Source organism: Podarcis bocagei (genome assembly GCF_964188305.1).
Source record: "Podarcis bocagei genome assembly, chromosome: 15".
Taxonomy (NCBI): Eukaryota; Metazoa; Chordata; class Lepidosauria; order Squamata; family Lacertidae; genus Podarcis; species Podarcis bocagei.
In genome coordinates, this window is record NC_138141.1 from 8,476,337 (window position 1) to 8,499,495 (window position 23,159).

General features: G+C 44.3%; 1 protein-coding gene across 1 annotated transcript in view; it reads left to right on the forward strand.

Moving 5' to 3' along the window:
* LOC308574525 (glyoxylate/hydroxypyruvate reductase B-like) overlaps window positions 1–22,835 on the forward strand; it is a gene marked incomplete at its 3' end in the record, with an annotated part of 35,527 nt that extends 12,692 nt beyond the window's left edge. Inside the window, 2 exon segments of the mRNA XM_081172418.1 lie at window positions 22,194–22,488; window positions 22,490–22,835. Of these exon segments, the coding sequence (XP_081028544.1) occupies window positions 22,205–22,488; window positions 22,490–22,835 (630 nt within the window). The 5' untranslated portion in view covers window positions 22,194–22,204.
* Window positions 22,836–23,159: the final 324 nt, after the last annotated feature.

Consider the following 23,159-nt stretch of genomic DNA (forward strand, 5'->3'; position numbering starts at 1 on the left):
GCCCCAGCATAGCAACATTACATCAGAGGCTGCTGGTTGAGACAATGTCCTCTTTTTCCAGGACATGTCCTCTATTTCATGGGTATGTAAAATGAGAGTCGCCATGGCGATCCATAGTTAAAAGCAGAAGTCTGCATATGTGTCCTCTTTTTTGATTTTCAAAATATGACAACCCTACATTTGGGGAAAGAAAAGAGGGTAGTGGCTGTTGCAGACCTGCCCAGACCACTCCAAGACCGCTCCGGCCTGCCGCCAGCTCTTTCCCTATCACCTTGTAAACTCAGGGCTTCAGGACTGGATCACTGGCCTGAGAGCAAAATAAAAAAATTCCTTCCAGTAGCACCTGAAAGACCAACTAAGTTAGTTCTTGGTATGAGCTTTTGTGTGCATGCACACTTCTTCAGATACACTGAAACAGAAGTTGCCAGATCCTTCTATATAGAGAGAAGGTGGGGAGGGGGTATTACTCAGAAGGGTGGTGGGAATGGGAGATTGGCAGATAGCTGAGATGAGCCTGTTGACGACTCTGGCCTGAGAGATTATACATTTTGGTGTGCCTGAATCACCAGCCTAGGAGATGCTGTGATCAGAGTGGGGTGGGGGGCTGGCCTGGGAGGACCAGGGGGAAGGGGCTGGATAGCCAACCCAGCAGGTGTGGAGGAGTTGCAAAGGGGGCCCTCTGAGGGTCTGCAGAGGGATCCTTGTTCAAGGCCACCTCAACCTTGATGCCAGGTCTGCATGGGTGAAATGGAGCATGGGAATCCAGGCTTCCTTCTGACACGCCTCTGCTGTGTACCAAATATAAAAGCATGTAGAATGCCTCGTAATTCACTTTTTCTATTGGCTGTCTGCAGGCTGGTTCTACAGTCCAGTTAAACAACAGTGCTAGGAACTGCAAGCTGGCTGAGTGTGGTTATTTTCAACTGGGTTACAGCTCATCATGTTGGCTAAAGTGCTGACTTCATCAAGAAGCAGCTGCTCCCACAAAGCTGTGTCTTGATCGATAGGTTTCTGTATTTAGTGTCTCACCTGGAATGAGCGTATTAGGATAATTGAAGGGCTATTGCTATCACTGATGAATTTTGCTTTTATTGAAAATCAGTCAGCATGCTTAAAAAGAAGTGCTGGGGGAACTACCACAAGTTCATAAAGATCTTTTGGCACACACAGCAATAATAAAAATAAAAATGTTCATAATCTTGTGATTGTTGGCTGAATTTCATCAGCCTAGCCAACCTTGAGCTGCTTTTGCATTTCTCTACAAATCGCTTTTTGCTGACAGATAGAGGAATGTCAGTGTAATGGAATCAGTAGGTGGATGCTTACTGGAGTGCCAACGTATGTGTTTTGAAAGAGGAGCTGTTCAGGTGAAAAGATGCCACTTTCAGCCCATCCTGAATATCACGACAAATTTATCCAAGGCAGAAAAGGGCAACTGAGTTGACCGATTTTATCCTCACAGCAATGCTGTGAGGTAGCTCAGGCTGAGAGACAGTGAGCAGCCCAAGGTCACCCAGGGAGTTTCATGGCTAGGTGGAGATTTGAGTCTCGGTGGGGTTTGGGGATCCAAAGGGTGTATAAATATAATTTGTCTTTTTCTTTTATTCTGTTTTGATATCAGTATGAAAAGTGGGGAATTCGTGGAAGGGAATTTGGGTCGACTTTAGAAAAAAGGATTTAAGAATGAGGACTGAGGTATAAATTTTGAGGTTTATAAGGTAAAATTGTTTTTTTAAAATGAATTTATAAAAAAGTTAAAAACTGGGGATAAGAACTTGTTGGATTTACAATTCGAACGGGAATATAAGAAGGGGAGGTGTGGGGAAGTCAGGGAAAGATGTTATTGAAAATAAGGATTGCAAATTGTATATATTTTTAATTTTTCTTTTTGTTTTTTCTTTTTGGCTTTTTTAAATGGAAAATTCCTAATAAATATTTAATAAAAAAAAGAAAGAGATTTGAGTCTCCCAGGTCCTCCCACACTGTAACCACTATGCTGTGCTGCTTTGCATGTTGCTTTTACATAAAGGGGCCATGCCTGAAGTGAGCTAAGAAAAATTGCAAGGCTGCGGTTGTGTGTGGAGTTAGAATTACTGTCGTCTCCCTCCAACTTTACATGTTGCTCTTAGCAATGGTTTCACATCTGTTCTGCACTCATCCTGCCAGGCAGTATCCCCACCTCCCAGGCAGCTCAGGGTCCCTGTCCTCTGAGGAATGGAATTGCATTTTCTCATCTACAGTACAACTTAATTCTTGGAGTGCTGGGGACTTTCCCTGAAAGAAGAAGTGCTTGCTTGAGAGAAGACAACCTGTTTCCTTCTCCAACAAATAAACGACAATACAGTGGTACCTTGGGTTACAGACACCTTGGGTTACAGGCACTTCAGGTTACAAACTCTGCTAACCTGGAAGTAGTACCTCAGGTTGCGAACTTTGCCCCAGGATGGGAACGGTAATTGCACGGTGGCAGCGAGAGGCCCCATTAGTGAAAGCGCGCCTCAGGTTAAGAACGGTTTCAGGTTAAGAATGGACCTCTGGAACGAATTAAGTTCGTAATCTGAGGTACCACTGTAGTGTGTTTCAGTGCACTATACAGTGGTACCTCGGGTTACATACGCTTCAGGTTACATACGCTTCAGGTTACAGACTCCACTAACCCAGAAATAGTACCTCAGGTTAAGAACTTTGCTTCAGGATGAGAACAGAAATCATGCTCCGGCGGCCCGGCGGCAGCAGGAGGTCCCATTAGCTAAAGTGGTGCTTCAGGTTAAGAACAGTTTCAGGTTAAGAACAGACCTCTGGAACGAATTAAGTACTTAACCCAAGGTACCACTGTACCTGGGTTGAGTGACAAGCCCTTCCTCGGGATAGCACAAGCACCGGTGGAAGAATGTGGCAGCTTAAAAAAAATTGACAAAGGAGTAGGACTGCCGTGATCCTTTTGCTGAGCCCGAGTTTCCAGATTTCACTGCCAACAATGACTGCACCTGGCTTCCTTTCTACTTTGACAGCGGGGAAGCAATTTCGGGATAACATCTTCCTAATGCCACTGCACTCTGCAACTGTCCTGAAAACCGAAGAGAGCAAATTTGCTGGGGCCTTTTGTTGTTTTGTTAATAGAACTATTAGCTTTGATTGCTGCCTCAAAGGAGCTCATTGTGTTGGGAGGAGATCTGTCTGCGTCTCCCCCTTCTTCTTTTGAGCTGTTGTATCATTTCTCCCCTGCCAGCTATCTTTCTCTTTCCATCAGCTCTCAGCTTGCCCTAGAAGTTACAGCTGCTTTGCTCTCTTGGTGCTCTGGTGCCTTCTCAGCTTTGCCACTGAAGCTCTCTGCGGCCATTTTGATTGCCAGGGATGGTTTGTGTGCTACCCGTGTGTTTAACTGCTGATATGCCAGTGCTAGCTATACTCATGAGTCAGCCTTTTGTAATAAGTATGCATGGATGACTTAGGCGCATTACATATGCTCCAACATATCTCCAATGAAAATAGGGACGTCCCATTCTATAATGATAATTTTACTATCTACACCTCACACATCTTACTAGGTTGACCCAGCCACTCTGGGTGGCTTCCAACATATATAAAAATATAATGAAATGGCTTAGGGGTCAGATAGCTCCATACCCTCCAACATTTCTCCAATGAAAATAGGGACAGCCTAAGGAAAAGTGGGACATTCCAGGATCAAATCAGAAACCAGGATGACTTCTCTAAATCAGGGACGTCCCTGGAAAATAGGGACACTTGGAGGGTCTGCCATTAATCTCAGTGGATCTACCCTGAGTAATCCATGCCATCCCAGCCTCTCACCCTGGGAGACAGACACCCCCCCCCCCTCATTCAGGGTCCTCCAGCAACCAGCAACCATCTACTACCCCCAGGAGTATGCAATCCCTGGACCTTAATAAAGGCCCCAAACACAGGAAAAAGAAGAAAAGAAAGATGAAAAGGAAGGAAGGAAGGAAGGAAGGAAGGAAGGAAGGAAGGAAGGAAGGAAAAAAGAGAAAGGAAAGGAAAAAGATTAAGGGAAAGGAAACAACTGGGCTGGAAAAGTATGCAAGTGCTGCCAAATTATAGAGTAGGGCTGGAGAAATTGTGACCCTCCCTCCGACTCCCATCAACCTCAGCCAACACTTCCAGTGGTCAGGAATGATGGGAGTTGTGATTGAAGAGCAACTCCCTAGCCTGGCTGTAGAGGGGAGGGTTCCTTTGATAAGATACAATATTGTTGTGCCCACCCTCACTTCTCCAAACAGCCAGGAATTTTATGAGCATAGCTTACCCAGGTTTGGTTTCTTGTTGGAAAGAAGACATTTGTTAGTAGGTGCAAATGTCATATCTGCATTTATTTACAAATATATAGGTTGAACGGAGATGGCGCAGAACAGCTTAAAGACTCTAAGAGACAGCCAAAGTCCACTGCTCGCACCTAAGGTCTCCTCCAAGGAGGCAACCAGCACTCCATGACACTGTTAGCTTACCGAATCCAAAACTCCACTCTCTTTCAGTCTTTCCCACATTGCAGTCTCTTCAGATGCAGAGACCTGCACCACATCATCCTTATTAAAGAGTTAGTCTTCACTGCTTCCATCATGTTCTGAATGTCTTGCCTGGTTCCTGAACCATGAGTCCTGAACTCCGCATCTGCTGCCAAGCCTGTACCATTGCTTGCCTGAATAAATATCTCTTACTTACTTACATGTAAGAGCCTCTGTCTGCATTTGTTGGGTACGAGGCAGGACACCAGGAGAGGGAAGGCTGCTATAACCACTACACCACAGTTCCTCTCTGTTGTATGTGTAGGCCACCCTGCAGTCCGTAAAACCATGGCTGCACTTTCTTGCATCTAGAATCAAAAGCAATAAGCATATGCCCCCTTTAAAAAAACCTTTCCTATTCATATTACTTCCATCCCAGATCTGGACAGTGCTTGCATTTATATTTATGCATATATTTACCTCCAGCCAGCCTCCTGTTGTTGCTTGACAAATTCTGATCGAGAATGCGCTGCTGACTAGTTAGGATTTAATGCCAACCCATGGCAATAGTCGTAAAGCTAAACTAAGAAATGGAGCAGACAACTTGGGGACTCCTCTGATGGCTTGTGAGCTGGTTGCGGCATCCATAATCGGAAGAGCCATTAGAATAATGGCACTACATGAATATTTTACTTTCGCATTGCTAGGGGGGAGTGATAGAAAGCCACAATTGGAGGGAAATTTGGGACACAGGGAAAAAGAGTTTCGCCCTTGCACTTCTTCTCTTGGGCTGCACATATTTTGTGCCCAAACCCAGGAAAATTCTATACACGTAGCCTTCATAGTCTCCATGCAAACTTGGCATGGGAAATCAATAAAATGCATACAGATATGCCTATTTAGTTTGCATTAACAAGCTTGATTGTAACCCCGATCTTCAAGTCTTTTTTTTGGGGGGGGGGGAGAAATAAACAGTGATTCCAGAGACAGGAGAGAATATGGAGAGGTAATGGGAGGGAGGGCATAGGATCCCAGATCCTTATTGAGTTGTATTATACATCTTCCCTTCTTCATTCCTAGTCCCGTGCCCACCTGCTGCTACTGCTAGCTATGTGAGATGATTGCATGGCCTTGTGAGGTCCTCAGGCTTGTTTCCGTAGCACTGAGGACTAGAAACATGCTTTCAAAAAGAGAAGTGGGGTTACCCTTTCACCCTTTCACTCTTGCCCCCATTTCTCTACTCTTCCTCTGCACTGGGTCTTGGATTGTGAGTTCATCAGGGCAAGAACCTATCCTCTTATTTTTAGTGCTATTAGAAGGTGCTATTCTAACAATAGGGACACAGGTGGCGCTGTGGGTTAAACCACAGAGCCTAGGACTTGCCGATCAGAAGGTCGGTGGTTCGAATCCCCGTGACGGGGTGAGCTCCCGTTGCTCAGTCCCTGCTCCTGCCAACCTAGCAGTTCGAAAGCACGTCAAAGTGCAAGTAGATAAATAGGAACCGCTCCAGCGGGAAGGTAAAGGGTGTTTCTGTGTGCTGCTCTGGTTCGCCAGAAGCGGCTTAGTGATGCTGGCCACATGACCCAGAAGCTGTATGCCGGCTCCCTCGGCCAATAAAGCGAGATGAGCGCCGCAACCCCAGAGTCGGCCAGGACTGGACCTAATGGTCAGGGGTCCCTTTACCTTTACCTTTATCTTTTATTCTAACAATAATAATATAAAAATTCAGTCATTGTGCTGTTTGATCACAGGAGTATAGAATAACAACTGCAGCCATATTCACATGTGCATGGAAGCGTAGTGGAGAGTGGGATCATGATTGCTGTCCCTACTCCCAGTCTCCTGTGTGGAAGCCTCCAAACCTAGAAGTTGTATATGTGTAGGATCACTGTTTGACTAGGAGCCCTGGAAGTAGGAAGGTTCCAAACTGCATATACAAGACCTACACTTGTAGGCACATTGGACACACATGGACTCTGTTCAGGCTCATCACTGGCCATACAGTAAGAGCCAGGGTTTTCCCCCAGCCGGAACTCACTGGAACTGAGTTCCGGCACCTCTCAGTTGGGCACCATGCCCATTATAAGTGAACAAGGGTTCATGGCGAGTTCTGGTACCTCTTTTTCTAGAAAAATAGCCAATGGCCGCTTTGAGTCCAGCATCCTGTTCTCACAACCAGACGGAGAAATCCTCAAGCAGAATCTGAGTAGAAGTTCATTTTCCCCTCCTGTACCCTCCAGAAGTTGGCATTCAGAATCATTACTGTCTCCAACAGTGGCTGGCAGCCTTCGATATCCCCCTCCTCCATATGGGCTCTCTCTCCTACCGTGGGGTCAGTGATGGGGTCACTGGGCACTGTTATGAGAATTATAAGGTCAAAGATATAAAATAAATGTTCATAAATGTACCAGGCAAACACATAAATAAATAAATAAATAAATAAATAAATAAATAAATAAAACACATGTCTGAAACAGGACAGGAAAACAGCCCATTTTGACTCTTTCAGTGATCACAAATATTCCTCTGCAGTTTGGATGGAAATGGGAAAAGCCTCCCCATTCTCTCTGTGCTCACAAATCCTGCCTTAAGGGCACATTTGTGTATGAATAGGGTGAGCCTGTGACCTGGACTCCGGAATTAAGTATTTATCATCACAAAAGAATGGCCAGGCTCTCCAGCTAAATCCATTAACAGGTTTCCTGCCAGGCAGGATACTGCTGTAGACCGCCCCTTCTGTGATGTATGTATGATGTATTGGGGGGTGGCACTGTGGTCTAAACCACTGAGCCTAAGGCTTGCTGATTGGAAGGTCAGCGGTTCGAATCCCCGCGACAGAGTGAGCTCCCGTTACTCTGTCCCAGCTCCTGCCAAGCTAGCAGTTCAAAAGCATATCAGTGCAAGTAGATAAATAGGTACCGCTCCAGCAGGAAGGTAAACAGTGTCTCTGTGCGCTGCTCTGGTTTAGACAGAAGCGGCTTAGTCCTGCTGGCCAAATGACCCGGAAAAACTGTCTGCGGACAAACGTGTGTTCCCTTGGCCAGCAAAGTGAAATGAGTGCTGCAACCCCAGAGTCGTTCATGACTGGACTTAACTGTCAGGGGTCCCTTTACCTTTACATTTACCTTGAGCTGTTGTTGTTGTTTAGTCGTTTAGTCGTGTCTGACTCTTCGTGACCCCATGGACCAGAGCACTCCAGGCACTTCTGTCTTCCGCTGCCTCCCGCACTTTGGTCAAACTCATGCTGGTAGCTTCGCGAACACTATCCAACCATCTCGTCCTCTGTCGTCCCCTTCTCCTTGTGCCCGCCATCTTTCCCAGCATCAGGGTCTTTTCCAGGGAGTCTTCTCTTCTCATGAGGTGGCCAAAGTATTGGAGCCTCAACTTCACGATTTGTCCTTCCAGTGTGCACTCAGGGCTGATTTCCTTCAGAATGGAGAGGTTTGATCTTCTTGCAGTCCCTGGGATTCTCAAGAGTCTCCTCCAGCACCAGAATTCAATACCTTGAGCTACAGGGTGGCAATTTCAAAAGTCTATATAAGGGCTTGCACACCTTTGTTCTGGGTTCCTCCTCCCTCCTGCATGGGGGGAGGGGGTGAGCACCCTGTTGCAACAGTTTAATAAAAATCATGCTTACTAGCTGCTTTGTTTCTCAATATTCTCTGGTTGGCCTCTGTTATTTTCTCCTATGGATAGAGAACCTTCTTAAGGACTCTGTATGAGCTCTTGGGTACCCCATAAGGAAAAAGGAGCAGGTTTTTTTTCTTATAACAGCACAATACCTCTTCCGTCTCCATGGATTCAGTGTAAACATGGAGAGATCATGTGACTAGGTATCAGACTCACCTTTTCTGCCTGCTGCCTTGGTTTGCAATGTTTCTGTAGTTAGGACCCCTGCCACTCTATTTTCTGGGTAAGATATGGGGAGCTTTTCAGTGTGCACCGTGTAATCCAGAGCTGTATTAAGAAGAAACAATCCCGGAAATTGATCGACCGCATGAAACATCACAAGACACTTCATGTTTTACACAATTTCTAGTTACACCAACTTTGCTTTTATGTCCTCTAGTTAATAGCCTCATCATTACTTGCAACAAGATTTCAATGGCTAATCAATACTCCCAGGGGGCACTGGCACCAGTTAGAAACACGCCGGGGGGGGGGGGGGAGAGCAAACCGCGAGGACAAGCAATCCACTTGGTGTCAGAGCAGACCTGCTGTTGGCCGGCCAGGCAGGTCAGGCAGGTGGAGTGACACCGCTTGAGACTTTGGCCCCTGGGGTATGGAAACAGACATTACAGTTATAGGTGTTTGCGACCTGCGGTGTGAAGTCAGTGCAGCCTGCAGAGTGAGTGCATGGATTAAATAGCACAGAGCCATGGCCGAAAGGTTTGTCTATTGGAAGAGTTTGTAATGAACAACAGCAAAAGGCAACATTGCAAAAAAAGAAAAAGAAAAAAAGAAAAAAAGAAAGTACATTATAAATCTGCTCCTTATTGTGCAAACAGCTTTAGGCTGACTTAAAAAAAAGCAAACTTTTATTAGCTGCGCATTAGAAGACATTTTAAAAATCATTTGATTATTGTAAGAGAAATGCCAGAAATGCACATTTCCATATAGATAGAACTTTACTGCTAGCATTATAGCGCTGCATTTTAAAGAGGGAAAGGCAGGGTTCCTGCGGTGAGTTCTTTCTGAGGCATTTGCACAGTGGTGCTAGGCTGTGACCAGCTTACAGGGAAGGGCTTGCTTAAATAACCCCCACATTCATGAGCAATTAGGGAGTGACCCTGCTTATTTTGCTTTACTGTGTCTTGACTGTTCCTCTGGTTGTCTCTGTCCTGTGTTCTGCTGCTCTTGAAATCCAGTTTAGGGATAAAGGAGAAATTCATTTTAAAGAGTTTTATACACAGAATTCTGACCCAATTCAGTCTGCCTACATCAGACTTCTTCTTGCATCAAGTATATTCTGACGTTGAAGCTGCTTGTGCATTGTTGGTTGTTGTTTTTTTATAAAATAGCCCAAATATTTGTATGCAAATATTTTTTTAAAATAATAAAAATATGTATATTATAGATATTTATAATGTGCATAACAGAGTCAAGCCCCATATGGTATAATATTTATGCAGCATAATTTTATAAGTATTAATACATAACTAGTTATATACAATTACAGTTGTATGCATTTGATTATGTCACTCTCACCCTTGAATGGGGGCCAATTTACCACACCCCATGTATTATTATTTTTACCATTTTTTTTATTATGGTAAAGCCACTGCCATCAGCTCCAGTCAACATGGCCATTCATCAGGGATTATGGGAATTGTAGTCCAACAGCATCTGGCAGGTACCACATTGCTATATGTCCCTCCCTGTTTTTCTAGTGCTCAGGCCATGAGAATGGGACTGCTTCATAGTACTTCCTTCAGTCTCTCTGTTGCATCTAAAAAAACAATGTGAGGAGGTTTTGCTTATACAGATAAAAGAAGCTGGCAAGTTCCAGATCCACATTACGGATCAGAGGAGAGAATTCCACCCTTGTTTTGAATGTTCCTGGGACCCTAATGACTTGAGTCCTGCCGTTTTCCCCAAATCGTTTTTCACTTGCTAACTGCAAGCCTTCTCTGCCTTGAGATTTTCAGAGTGACAAGTGGAAAATTGCTCCATTAGCAGAACAAGGGGAAATTAATCCCCCCTAGCACTGATTTCTTTTTCTTATGGCCACAGGGGGAAAAAAAAACTTTTGTATTGAATGTGCAATAATGAGGAGAAGAAATTGATTAAATAAAATCACACAAGAGCAGAACTATTCCAAATTCACCTCCTCCCCACACTTACTTGACTCTTGCACTAATTTTGGTACCTATTTGAGTCAGCTGGAAAGTGGTGATTTTGAATAGAAGTTAATTCCAGAAAAATGTGCCCGTGGGGTCTGATGAAGGAAAGGGGAGTCTGAGTCCTGGACACATTGAATACGTGTTCGGGCTTTGTCAGAACATAAGAAGAGCCCTGCTAGATCAGACCCAAGGCCCACCTGCATAGTGGTCAATTAGATGCCTACTAGGGAAAACCCAAGAGCAGGACCTGAATGCAAAAGCATTCTTCTCACTTGTGGCTCTAAGCAACTTGGATACAAAGGCATACTTTCTTAGACAGTAGTCATCATGGCTAGTAGCCATTGAGAGCCTTGTTGTCCATTAATTTCCTAGCTGAGATGAGACACCCCCCTCCCCAATTCAGCACCAACCAGCCAGCTTGGCCAGTGATCAGGAATTCTGGGAGGTAAAGCCTAGCAACATCTGGAGGACCATAAGTTGCCCACACCTTCTATAGTGTTCTGTAATGCAAAATGAAGAAACAGCTCTCTCTCTCTAAGTTTGGTATAATTTGGTCTTTCTTAGCTTGCTATCATCTGGTCATTAGTATATGACAATGACCCCAGATGGGGAAAGGAGCTGATCTTTGTTCAAAGCCATATTGTAATGCACATCAAGTCAGTTTTTACCTGCAGACCGAGAGGAGAAAATTGTATGTGCTATTTCACGTGTGCTTCCTTCTATAGCCTCAACATCTGCATCTGCAAATAAGGAAAATAGTTAGAAAGGTTCCCAGAGTTCTCGATCCTTTCTTCTCTGGAGAAAAGTGACCCTGGAAAGGCTGCCATGGATTTTTTATATGCCAGGGAAAGGTGAACGTGAAGGCTATATTGGTGCATCAAAATCATATGCAGAAGAAATGCCTTCAGTGCCATTTACTTTTTCAGGAAGGTGCAATATATCTTCTTTCAGGTCAAATGTCTCTTCATGAATAAAAATGAAACCCCTTAAAATAAATGCAGTGTAACATCATTTCTCTCCCTGCAGGGTTCTGAATGTAAAAAAAAAAAAAAAAAGGGGGGGGGGAGAATCAATGGGACCATTACAACTGATCATGAGTTTATAGACAGGGACAAGCAAGAGAGTTGGGTAAGTTGAAAAAAAGAAGAAAAGAAAGGGATCCAACAGTGTTCAGAAAAATTGACTGGGAGCCCAGTCTACTGGATTAACCACCTGGTTCAGCTGGAGAGTGGCTGCATTCACACGGCAAGTGATTTCGTTTGCATGGCATTTACCTAACTGTTGGTTTCTGCCTTATATTTGAGCTGCCACACTACATAAAAGGCACTTCCAGAAATATTGTGGGATATTGCACAAGTTTAGAGCTCATTGCCGGCGTGCCTGGAGACACACTGGGCCCACAATGTGCACTAAACTTGTGCTATGTTCCATGGGATTCCTGGAAGTGTGTAAAGTCAAATATAAGGCTGAAATTAAAGTTAGGAAAAGGCTGTGAAAATGTAATAATCTGCTGTGTGAAGGCAGTCAGTGTCTCATGGGTGGTATCAGATTTGCATGGGGATGAAAGCAGGCAAGGCACACCCAGGGGTGCTCTCTCTGCACTTCTGAGAATTGATACCTAACTGATGCAAATAATTGGTCATCATGGGTTGCTCAAGGCTGGTCCTTTTTTATGTTTACAGCAGTGAACCTCTTATTGCAGCCTGAGGGGCACTTCCCCTCATGTGCTCTTTTGCAAGGACAGGCTACCCAAAATTGCCACTGACATCAGCTGTAACCTTAGGAACCTGAGCTTACTTTGCCCTCCTTCATCACATCCCTTTCCCCTCCTGTTTCCTCTCTTTTTAGATTGGGAGCCTGAGCGCAACATCCATTTTAGAAGTGAATTTCAAAAACAAAAGTACTCTGAGAGGTGTCTCCTCCCTCTTAAAACATGGGGTATAATGATGGCAAATAAATAACGGCAGCGCTGGCCTTTGCAATGAAGAAGCCAAACAAATTCTTCCGGAGTGTTAATGCTGATGCCTCTGAAGACAGCTTGCCCCATAAAAGCCACAGGGCCAATTCTCCTAAATAGCAGCCTCTCTCTCTCTCTCTCTCTCTCTCTCTCTCTCTCTCTCTCTCTCTCTCTCTCTCCCATGCCCTCCTCTTGGCCCTTGATCCCTGTTATTGCCTCCATGAAGTCTCCAAGCCTCCTTCCACAAATCAAGCAGCAAATGTGATGTGCACTCAGAGGCTGGCAGGGAGCAGCACCTGGCCTTTGGAGAATCTCACAAATCATGTCACAGTGGCTATGAGGATTGGATGACCTTAGCATTCATAAAACCGGGGGAACAATGTTGCTTAACAAAAACACCGAGACAGTAACCGAAAGACTTAACCTTCTGTATTGTAAGAACAACAACTACTTTTTTCATCCTGCACGCCAGCCAGGGACCGCAGGAAGGTGCCTTGAGGTGAACACGGTGCACGTATACAAGCAAGAACCTTCCATTCTTTGTAAAAGAGGAGGGCTACATTTTATACATCTTCATCCCATATTATTTCACAGTTCCTCTGTGTTGCTTCAAATGTATCATCCTTCTCCTGGTTCTCCACCACCTGTACCAGCAGTGGAGAGCACTTTTACAACCAAGGGCCACTTTTCCTTCTGCAGAACCGTTTTGGGGGTCACATGCCACTGGTGGTTGGACCCAGGGGCAAAAGTGGGCAGAATAATTAATCTAAATTTTATCTTTGTTTATCAGGCTAGTTTGCACTCTCACTCTCACAGCCCTTTCTGTCCTCCATCCAGGCATGTAAGAGGCATGATCAAAGTTCAAGGACGCATTCTAGTCAGGCAAAAACACCCAAGGAAGGTGCAAGGGGTGTAGCCTGGGAAGAAGGAATGACTGAGAAGGATGAGTGACCCAGGAAGATTCCCAAGGGCCACATGGAGAGGCCTGGAGGGTCACATTTGGCCCTTGAGTCTGAGGTTCCTCACTCCTTATTTTCATTTAAAAATATATAAAAAATTGTCCAGTAGCCCCTTAAAGACCAACTAAGTTTGTTCTGGTATAAGCTTTCATGGGCCAAATGTGACCCTCCAGGCCTCTCCACGTGGCCCTTGGGAATTTTCCTGGGTCACTCATCCTCCTCAGACACTCCTTCTTTCATAGAATCAAGACAGTGCATGTTTATGGGATATCAGTGAGGAAGGGTATCGGTTAGTAAGTCTTGGTGAACATCTGTGAGGGGAAAGTCATAGTTCAGTTGTAGAGTATCTGCTTGGCTTGAAAACAGCACCCAGCTCTCTCTCTCTCTCTCTCTCTCTCTCTCTCTCTCTCTCTCTCATACAACTTCGTCCACTGCCATAATAACACAGAATAATCACTCCAATCATCAATCCCATATCACTGTCATGTTGGCTTGCCAAATACCCTCAATAGGAACCCAACTACCAGTCTGGTTTGCTAGACATTTTCAATCAAGGAATCCCCACCACAGACACCTCTGTGATGATGATGACATTAAAACATCCTCTTCCCCTAGTATGTCAAGGTAGAAGAATCATAGAACTGTAGAGTTGGAAGGGACCATGCGGTTCATCTAGTCCAATCCTCTGCAATGCAGTGCTTGGGGGAAAAAGTATTGCCTGAAATTCTGGAGAGCCACCGCCAATCAGCATTGATGATACTCAGCTAGATGTGCCAATGCTCAGTATAAGGCATGTTCTGTGTTCCATGCCAAATACACCCGGTGTACCTCAAAACAAGTACCTATCATCCAGTGAATAACACACAATCAATCAATACTCCTAATAATCCTATGCTTATCATTATAAATTATCAAAAGCAAATAGCTATTTGTGCATCACATTCTTTCTTCTCATATGTCATGGTGAATTTTGGAATAGTAGGTTAGAAAGTTTGAAAAAAAGAAGAGAATTTTCGGTCTTATGGAACTACATTTGAGCCAAAGTCTGCCTTAAAAAACCCAAAGTGGGTCAGTGAGTATTAAATAATCTATGCCAATGATCATAAATTTAATGTGAATCTTCAGATGAAATGTAATTATTAATGTTGTTGCTACTGTTATTAAATAACAACAACAACAACAATTTTCGATCATAGATCAGTTTGGAAACAGAAGAGAACAGACTTATGAATGAAGACATGCAAAACGGACAGATTGGAAACAGATTGTCCTGTCCATCTTTATTTCTCAGGGTATTCCCCTCCCCCTAAGCAGTAACCTCTTTTTTGTTCGTAGCCCCATTTCTCCTCCAGAGTGATCAGCACAGACCACTCTAGTTGGCTGCTAAAAGGAATGATCCATCTTTCTCTCTGTAACAAGCAGGGAAGGCTGGTGTGGGGGGAACATGCTCTTCAGGCCTCTGAATGAATAAATGATGGCCTCTAGTCTTGAGGGTTGTCAGTTTGGTGTGTCTCGCCAGCAGCAGAGTCACTGGAGAGGAATGGAAGCAGCCATCGAAGGGCAAGCCTGGCTGTCACACACACTTAAGATTCTCCCACTGCTGTGGCTGCTGGAACTGATGTCGTGTTCATGCTGATGCTTCTTGTACATTCTTGTAGTGCTCTGAGTGCAATGGAAAATGCCCCACCATCCTCAGTCTGCCCCTCAGCCAGCCCCCCACCTGCCTGCCTCCTTGCTTAGAATCATCTAGGGCCATCTAGTCCAACAGCCTTCAAGGCAAGAATCACAGCTAAAGAATCCCTGACAGATGGCCATCCAACCTCTGTTTAAAGATCTCCAATGAAGGAGAGTCTACCACCTTTCTGAGGGAGGCAGTTCTACTGCAGCCCTGGGGTTTGCAGCCTCTGCCCGACAGCTTCCTCCTCCTCAGTTTCAGTGGGAAGAGAAGGGGGAGAATCAGAATTAGTTGGCTCTGCCCATCATCGGCTCTGGTTCCACCTATTGTTCAGGCTTCCTGCCTTTGGCACTGCCAGTCTCAGTGGGCATAAGCCACTGCTTCTGAGTCACCACCTTTCACATCTGCATGGAGAGATACCCTCCCAACACAAGAGAATGCTGCTCCATGAAAGATGGCTAACCACCAGGCATATACTCCCCATCATGATGCTTGATAATTATGTCTTAGCTTGGGTTGAAGGAGGAGACTATTTAAAAAGGCATTTGTCCTCCTGACAGTTTTACAAGCCACATGATTTCACAAGGACATCCTCTGTCAGAATCATGCCCTTGGCCTTTACCAGAAGTAATTTCTCCACTCAACTTAAGAATTGTGTCCTAAGACGGACCTGGGGCTGTGGGGTTGTGAAAGAGGTTACCACTAAGGGCCAGTGCATTGCCCTCTTTTGATGAGCAGATCAGATGTGCAAACCTCTGACCAAGTGTCATGCCAGCAACACCAGCAGATTCTTCTGTTTGGCTGTTCTACCACCAGGGGAACTATTATATGGTGTGAGGGTATGATGCACCTGAATTAAGAGAGAACTTGCCATTATCCAACACAGAGACAGGGAACCTCTTGCCTTCTGGGTGTTTTTGGACCTTCAGGTGATAGCAATTACTAAGGCCACAACCACACCATACATTTAAAGGACTGCAAGACCACTTTAAAGAGCCGTGGCTTCCGCTCCAAAGGTCCTGGGAACTGTAGCTTGTTAAGGAAGCAGCTGAGAGTTGTTAGGAGAGCCCTATTATCCTTACAGAGCTGCAATTCTGATGGTCTCTTAGGAAGAGGGGTCAATTGTTAAACCACTCAGAGGAGTGTAACACTGTGTGGGGAACAGTCCTAACAACTCTCAGCACTTTTAACAAACTACAGTTCCCAGAATTGTTTGCAGGGGAGCCATGACTGTTTAAAGTATGTAGTAGCTATCTGAACTAGTCAGGCACTTCCTATAAAGGCACTGCGAACTCCAGTATGTTGAATTTCATTCAACTAATCAGAACTTTAAATCTAAAGACACATTACATACAGATGCTTAACTATTGTAATATGATATTGGGGATATCATAGCCTTGCCTCCCATTCATCCAAACACCCTATGACATTCCTCTAGTAGCAGAAGCTTCAAAACAAAACAAAAGCCCACCTGCTTCAATATCCTGAACCTCCTACTTCACAAGCCTGTCTCACCTTTTACTTGGCGCAGTGTATCAAATGTATGAGGGTGAGTCTGAGTGCAATTGCACAAATTCAGCATTTATTAGGGGAGGGGGGAAATCTTCCTGAGCTTGCAGTTCCAAAAGGAGGAAGATGGAGAAATGTGTGCAGATTAGTTCCAGGATAGCAGCTAGGGACAAATGTGAAATGAAATGAAATCAGATGAGTGCTGATGCAGACATACCTTAAAAATAAGCCTCCCCAGGTCTTTCTTTTTGCTTTTTGTAGGCCAGCACTTGAGAGAATGAATGGAAGTAGGGGATCGTGTCATCTAATTGCCGCATTGTTTACAGCATTGTTGAATTGTTGTAATGTGTTGCTACAGTGCTACAGTACATCTTATTTCTTCTCAAAGAGAGCCCTTGGTGTATTTATTTGTTCTTTCCATTAAGTGGCTTAGGCTGAAACTCCAGAGTAGCATGGCATGTATTAAGTGCAAGGGCTAGACCTAGAAAGAGACTGTCAGCCACACAGAGCTGCTGACTGCTATTTTATCCTACCACTGCAGAGCAAAGCATAGAGAAGCATACTTGGGCAGCCTACCCTATCTCCCTCTCCATCCTATGCGAGGTGGGCAAGGGTGTATCCTGGGAGGCTGGTCTATTAGGGCAAATGGGACACTGCTCCACCAACCTCAGTTTGTCCTCAACCTGATGCCACCTGCCTGACTTCTTAACTACTGTACATCCAGTCCAGGGGCCGGTGGCACTAAGAATGAGGGCAAGGTCATGGGAGCAACAGACCTGTACAAATTATTGCTGGTGGCTGTCAGTTTCAGAGACTGTGTGTCTTTCTTAAGAAGCAGCTCTGGCTGGAACTTGCAGGACTTGACATCTCCCTAATCCAGAAATATCATACTTGATATCCAGCAGTCATAGTGGATACTTTGACAGGATTTCGGTGATGACCACCAGCATTTCATGACAGATGTCAACCAGTCTGAGAATATTTGATTGCTGATTTCATGAGTGCCTGTCAGTCTTCTAGTCTTGGCAGCAAGCACAGAGGAAGTCCTTTAAAGCTATTCACAATACATTTACTTTGAATGGTAAAATTGTTCATTTGACATTTCTTATCACAATCAGAAAATTAGACCTGACCTTCTGTGAACAAATTTCCAGAAATGGAACAAGGAAGGGAAATAGGTGAGGTGTTTTCTTCCCCCTTCCCTCTTTCTCCACACATTGCATAAAACTCAGCATGTCCGACAAACAGGAAGGCAGGTGAGTTTATTTGTAAGACTTTGGAGCCACACAGCTAACCAAAAAGATTGACCTGTTAGTGACTTTGGTATAATTCTATTTGCCCCTGTTTCTCACATAGGTCATGGTTGGGCATAATGATTAGTCATGGTGTGGAATGGGAGGAAGAATCCACAAGATCATCTGCTTACTCATCAGTAGCCTGCCAACAATCAGCTTGAAAGAGCTGCTGTTGGGCAAGGTTGAGGCTGCTGGCGAGATGTTGCAAGCATTTAAGCCTCAGAAGAAGTTATAGAAGGGAGACAGAAGCCAGAAGACAAAGACAGAGGCCACCTCTTGGGAGAGGAAGGTGGCAGGAGGTGGATAAGGTGAACCTGAAGGATTTAGGAACTTTTGGGAAGGGCTAAGCTGTCTCCTCCCACCACCAAAATGAGTTTGGCTACTGCTGCCTTTCAGTAAGATGGAAAAGCTGTCAAGTGACAGTCACCTTAAGAGTCTACCAGTGCCTTCGCCTGGGGCATGGCTCACTCTAGATCTGATGGCCTTACATGAAGTGACAGCAGGTGACATGATCTGGCTTTTACTGATGGCATTGCATGGCAGCAGCATACCTGGTAGTGGTTGTTTCACCACTGCAGTCATCACCGGCAGAGGTGTGGGTTGGTGACATCTTACATCTGGGCCTACACTTGATGCTTCTGGTCTGTCAGCAGCCACAACCTTGAACAGTGCTGTTCTGTTTTATCCAGTGCTATTTTTCTAGAAAAAGAGGTTCTAGAACTCACCATAAACATCTCCCATGTTCTCTTATAATGGCAATGATGCCTACCTGAGAGATGCCGGAATTGAGTTCCAGTGAGTTCTGGCTGAAAAAAGCCCTGATTTTATCCTGCCTTTGCTCTTGCTATACAGTGGTGCCCCGCAAGACGAATGCCTCGCAAGACGGAAAACTCGCTAGACGAAAGAGTTTTCCGTTTTGGAGGTGCTTCCAAAACGAATTTCCTATGGGCTTGCTTTGCAAGACGACAATGTCTTGTGAGTTCCTGCTGGTTCCCCCCCTTTTTCTAAGGCGCTAAGCCACTTATCAGCTGATCCAATCAGCAGATAAGCAGCTAAAAGCCGCTAATAGCGCTAATAGCGCTAATTCACTAATCCATCAATGGGCTTGCTTCACAAGACGAAAAAACCGCTGGACGAAGAGAATCACAGAACAGATTCTTTTCGTCTTGCGAGGCACCACTGTACTGTGGTCACTAATAGGCTGTACTCCCACTCTCCATCATTCGGTGATGACCAAGTACTGCCCACCTTGCCACCTGCTGCTGCTAACACAACTATATGTAATAAGGACTCACACTAACAAAGCCTCTTTCTGAGCAGTTCCTTTTTCCTCCTCATCCTTTGCTTTCTAAGGGAGAATCGCTAATTGAAATTCATGCTCTTGGGCCCTATGAACCATTCAGAAGAATAAAAGCACTTAATCGCTTAATGAAATTATTGTCTCCAGAAGCGTGAAAAGGGAAAAGGGGAAGAACATAAACTATTTTATAGGAAACCCTTTGAAAACACATCTCACTGATGTTTCCATTCCTTTGTGGACTTTGTAACTCAATATGTTCCTTTCTTCACACTCCTTTTACAAAGAGTGATTGCTAATGCTATTGATATATTTCTCAGCTGTACTATTTGGCAATCATATACCACCTTGGGCTACAATCTTGCATGCTAAAGAGTCCAGCTTTTGCATTCTACCCAAGCTGGGTGAGGGGGCGGGTGGAAAATGATATAAATTTGCAATTTGGCACCCCCCCAAACAACAACACCCCCAAATAGCAACTCTTGGATGTGCATTTCTATTTGCAAATTTGCAGTCTGAGGATTCAAGCAAATCACGCCCCCCCCCCGCTAGAGCATTTTGATTTTAGAATGATAGATACACCAAAGTTCCATATTCATATTGCAGGAATAGATCGGTTTGTAGCAGGAAAGAAGCAGCCCAAAATGTTGTTGCTATTATTAATTAATTTATACAATGCTTAAATGCCAAATGCTTAAATAGATAGTTTAAAAAGTGGGTTAGATAAATTCATGGAGGATAACCTTATCAGTAACTACAACCATACTCCACCTCCCTGCTCAGAGGCAGTGGTTATTATTATTTTTATTGTTATTATTTATTGAATTTATGTACCGCCCTATACCCGGAGGAATAAAGGCAATTCACAGAAAAGATCAACGTAAAAACCACAATATATATTGCGTGGCAAGTACCCTCCCCCTTGTGAAATGAAGACACGGGACACATTATTTTAGGTTAATGGGCAGAAAAAGGCCACAACTTCCATGGCCATCTGGTTAGTCACTGTGAGAACGTGGTGATGGCCTAGCTGAGCTACTGTCGTGACCCAGCATGGTGTCTGTGTAACCAGAAGTGGATCAGAATCATCAGAACCAGAATCATCAGGCTGCAGCAGCCTAACCAGGTTGGACTTGTTGATCCTAATGCTCTCATTGCCACCTCTCCTGTTTCATCATGCACAGCTCCTCAGTATATCAGGAAACTCTCTAAGGACACCTGGGAGTGATCATGTTGATGACATTATGCAACCTGCTATTGCAAAGTGAGACCAACCACAGCAATTGGAAAATCCCCCAGAGCATTCAGAAATCCTTCTGATTCCATTAGTCTCTAGGGGTGGGCCATCTCAATAGGTCCTCTATTCCAGCAAGGGGGCTGGGATGTGGGTACCATTACAGCCCATCTAAACCTTACTAGGACCAAACCATAATGATAAGACAATTCACAGTATTAAGACAGCAACATGACAACAGTGTGCTTCATCTTCATTCTTATGCAAAGTTATGCAGTTTTAATCAATTAAACAATCCATTAGAACTCATACGATTAATCAGCGAAGATTCCTTTAATGAGGGCGGCAGTCTGAAAATAAAACATTTGCCCACGAAACCACAACTCTGCCATTTTGTCCTCCTCAATTGGTGAAGGACTATAGTTCACTTGCAGACCATGCAGAAGGTTCCAGTTTCAATGTAGAACATGTAGAACTGGGAGAGAACCCTGCCTGAAATTCCTTAGAGCTGCTGCCAGTCAATGCAGACAATACTGAGATATATGGACCGATGGTCTGACTCAGAATAAGGCAGCTTCCTCGATCTTCCACGCTTATCAAAAGCACTGATGACAGATCAGAAAGGCTGCTTAACTTTACACAGAAGGGGCCATTGGGATGCTTCTGTACTCAGGAGATTTGTAATGTTTTCTCCAACCTTCGACCATCAGATAAGAGAAGTCTCTTCTCGGGCCACCAGGGGGCGCATTGGAAGATGGCCGACAATAACATCTCTCCGACCCACACAAGGTAATTAAGAGGCTGCTATGGGAGTATGTAGCCCTTGGGGGGGGGGACTGCCTTGCCAGCTGTGTCCATAATTCACCCCCAGATTCGAAATAAGGGGGTGTGGACACTTGGCACGAAGCCCACGAGTGAGATCGGCTCTCCCTGATGCTGTCTCCAATCAGCGCACTGGTTCGCATTAGCTTGAAATATATAATTGGAAATAAATAATTGGAAAGAAGCTAATGCACATACATCAAGTGAAGATCGGGAGTAAAGACTGCTGATTAATGGGATCTCTGGGAGCGGAGCGACGGGCTGGATAAACAAATCAAGTGAAGAATCATCATTAAAAGACTGGTATGTCGGAGTGAAACGGAAAGGGGGGGAGGAAAAAACTTTTCTTTTTTTGCCTTATGTGAGTACCAATAACCCTCCCCTCCAGAGAGAAGAATCGATGTGATTATTAATCACAAGCAGGAGACTAAGAACTGTGTGGGAATGAATTACTGATTAAAGAGAGAACTGGTGGAAACATCGGGGAATGGAAGGAAAGTTTTATGACGCAGCAATAAATGGAATCTCGTGAAGACAGGCTTGCCTAAGGAGGACGAGGGGGAGGAGGAACAGGGTCACTGGAATGTGAATGTATGGTTATCGGAACGTTATCTTGACCTGGCAGGGCCCTCTGAGATATAGATTGGCAAGCCTGTAAATCAACGGATGGACTGTGGGAATGTTTTTAACGGAGGTGTGGAAATGGCGTCTGTCCTTTATGTGATATGATTTTTGGAGAGTGTAAAACCCACACAGGAGATGTTTGTCTTTCACCCGCTTGTGAAGATTATCAGAGATCACAAAGAAAGGAATATATGATAACAACAAGAAGATGAAGAAAATAACAAAAAGACTATCTGGACAGAACTGGATAGAACTGTTTAATCAAAGCAGCAGCAAGAGTGATGTTTGGACCCCTTTCGGAGCTTGAAGTATGGGTACCCCCAACAAAAATTTTAAAAATTTGGCTGTACAATTTTGAATTAATGTGATTTGGAATTAATGTGATTTGATTGGCCTGTTAATAATTTTTTTTTAAAGAGAAGTCTCTTCTCTAACTGAATCTTCTAGCTTTGGAGTAAAAATAAACAACATCCCAAATGCTGTTTCTGTCTCCACAGTGAACATAGAAATGGCCTTAATGCTGGCATCTGCAAGAAGACTAGTGGAAGCTTGTCACATTACAACATCTCCAGATACCACACATTTTGCAGTTGACTGGCTGGGAGTAGAAGTCACCTGGGCCACTCTTGGGATCTTTGGGATGGGCAGCATTGGGTATAACTTAGCGAAGAGAGCAAAAGCTTTTGACATGAACATCCTTTGTCACAACAGGAACCACAGAAAAGAGGAAGAAGAACAGGCAATTGGTGCCACTTATTGTAAAAACATAGAAGACTTGCTCCAGCAGTCTGACTGTGATGTTGGTTGTGAATCTGACATCTGAGACACACAAGCTCATTGGGAAAAGGGAGCTGCAGCTGATGAAACCCACGGCTACTCTCATCAACATCTGCAGAGGTGCAGTAGTTGATCAAGATGCCTTGGTAGAAGCACTCCAAAATGGAGTTATTAAGGCTGCAGCTTTAGATGACCCTGAACCATTGCCAAGGGATCACCTCTTATTGCTACTGAAAAATGTTATTATAACTCCTCACATTGGAACTGCAACTGTGCAAGCCCTGCTTATGATGACAGAAGAAGCAGTGGAAAATATACACACTGTTCTCAGTGACCTCCCCAGTGAAGTGATCACCAAATAGTTTGATGGAGAACATTAATAATCAATGGCTGATCTGCAAAGTACACCAACTGCTAAGTAACAATGGAGTATGAGAATCAAAACTCATCCTAGCTTTCATTTATGGCCTCCCATATTGTAACCATTTTCTGCAATTATATTCTTTCTTATGTAAAAGAACTATGTATTTTGTGTTTTTATATTGCCATTTTATCTTGTGAACTGCCCTGAGACCTGCAGGCACAGTATAGGGCAGTATATAAATTAAATAAGTAAATAAATAAATAACTAGTTGCTGAGTATGTAGACATCTGCAAGAAGCATTATCTGTGCTCGTGAGCCTTGA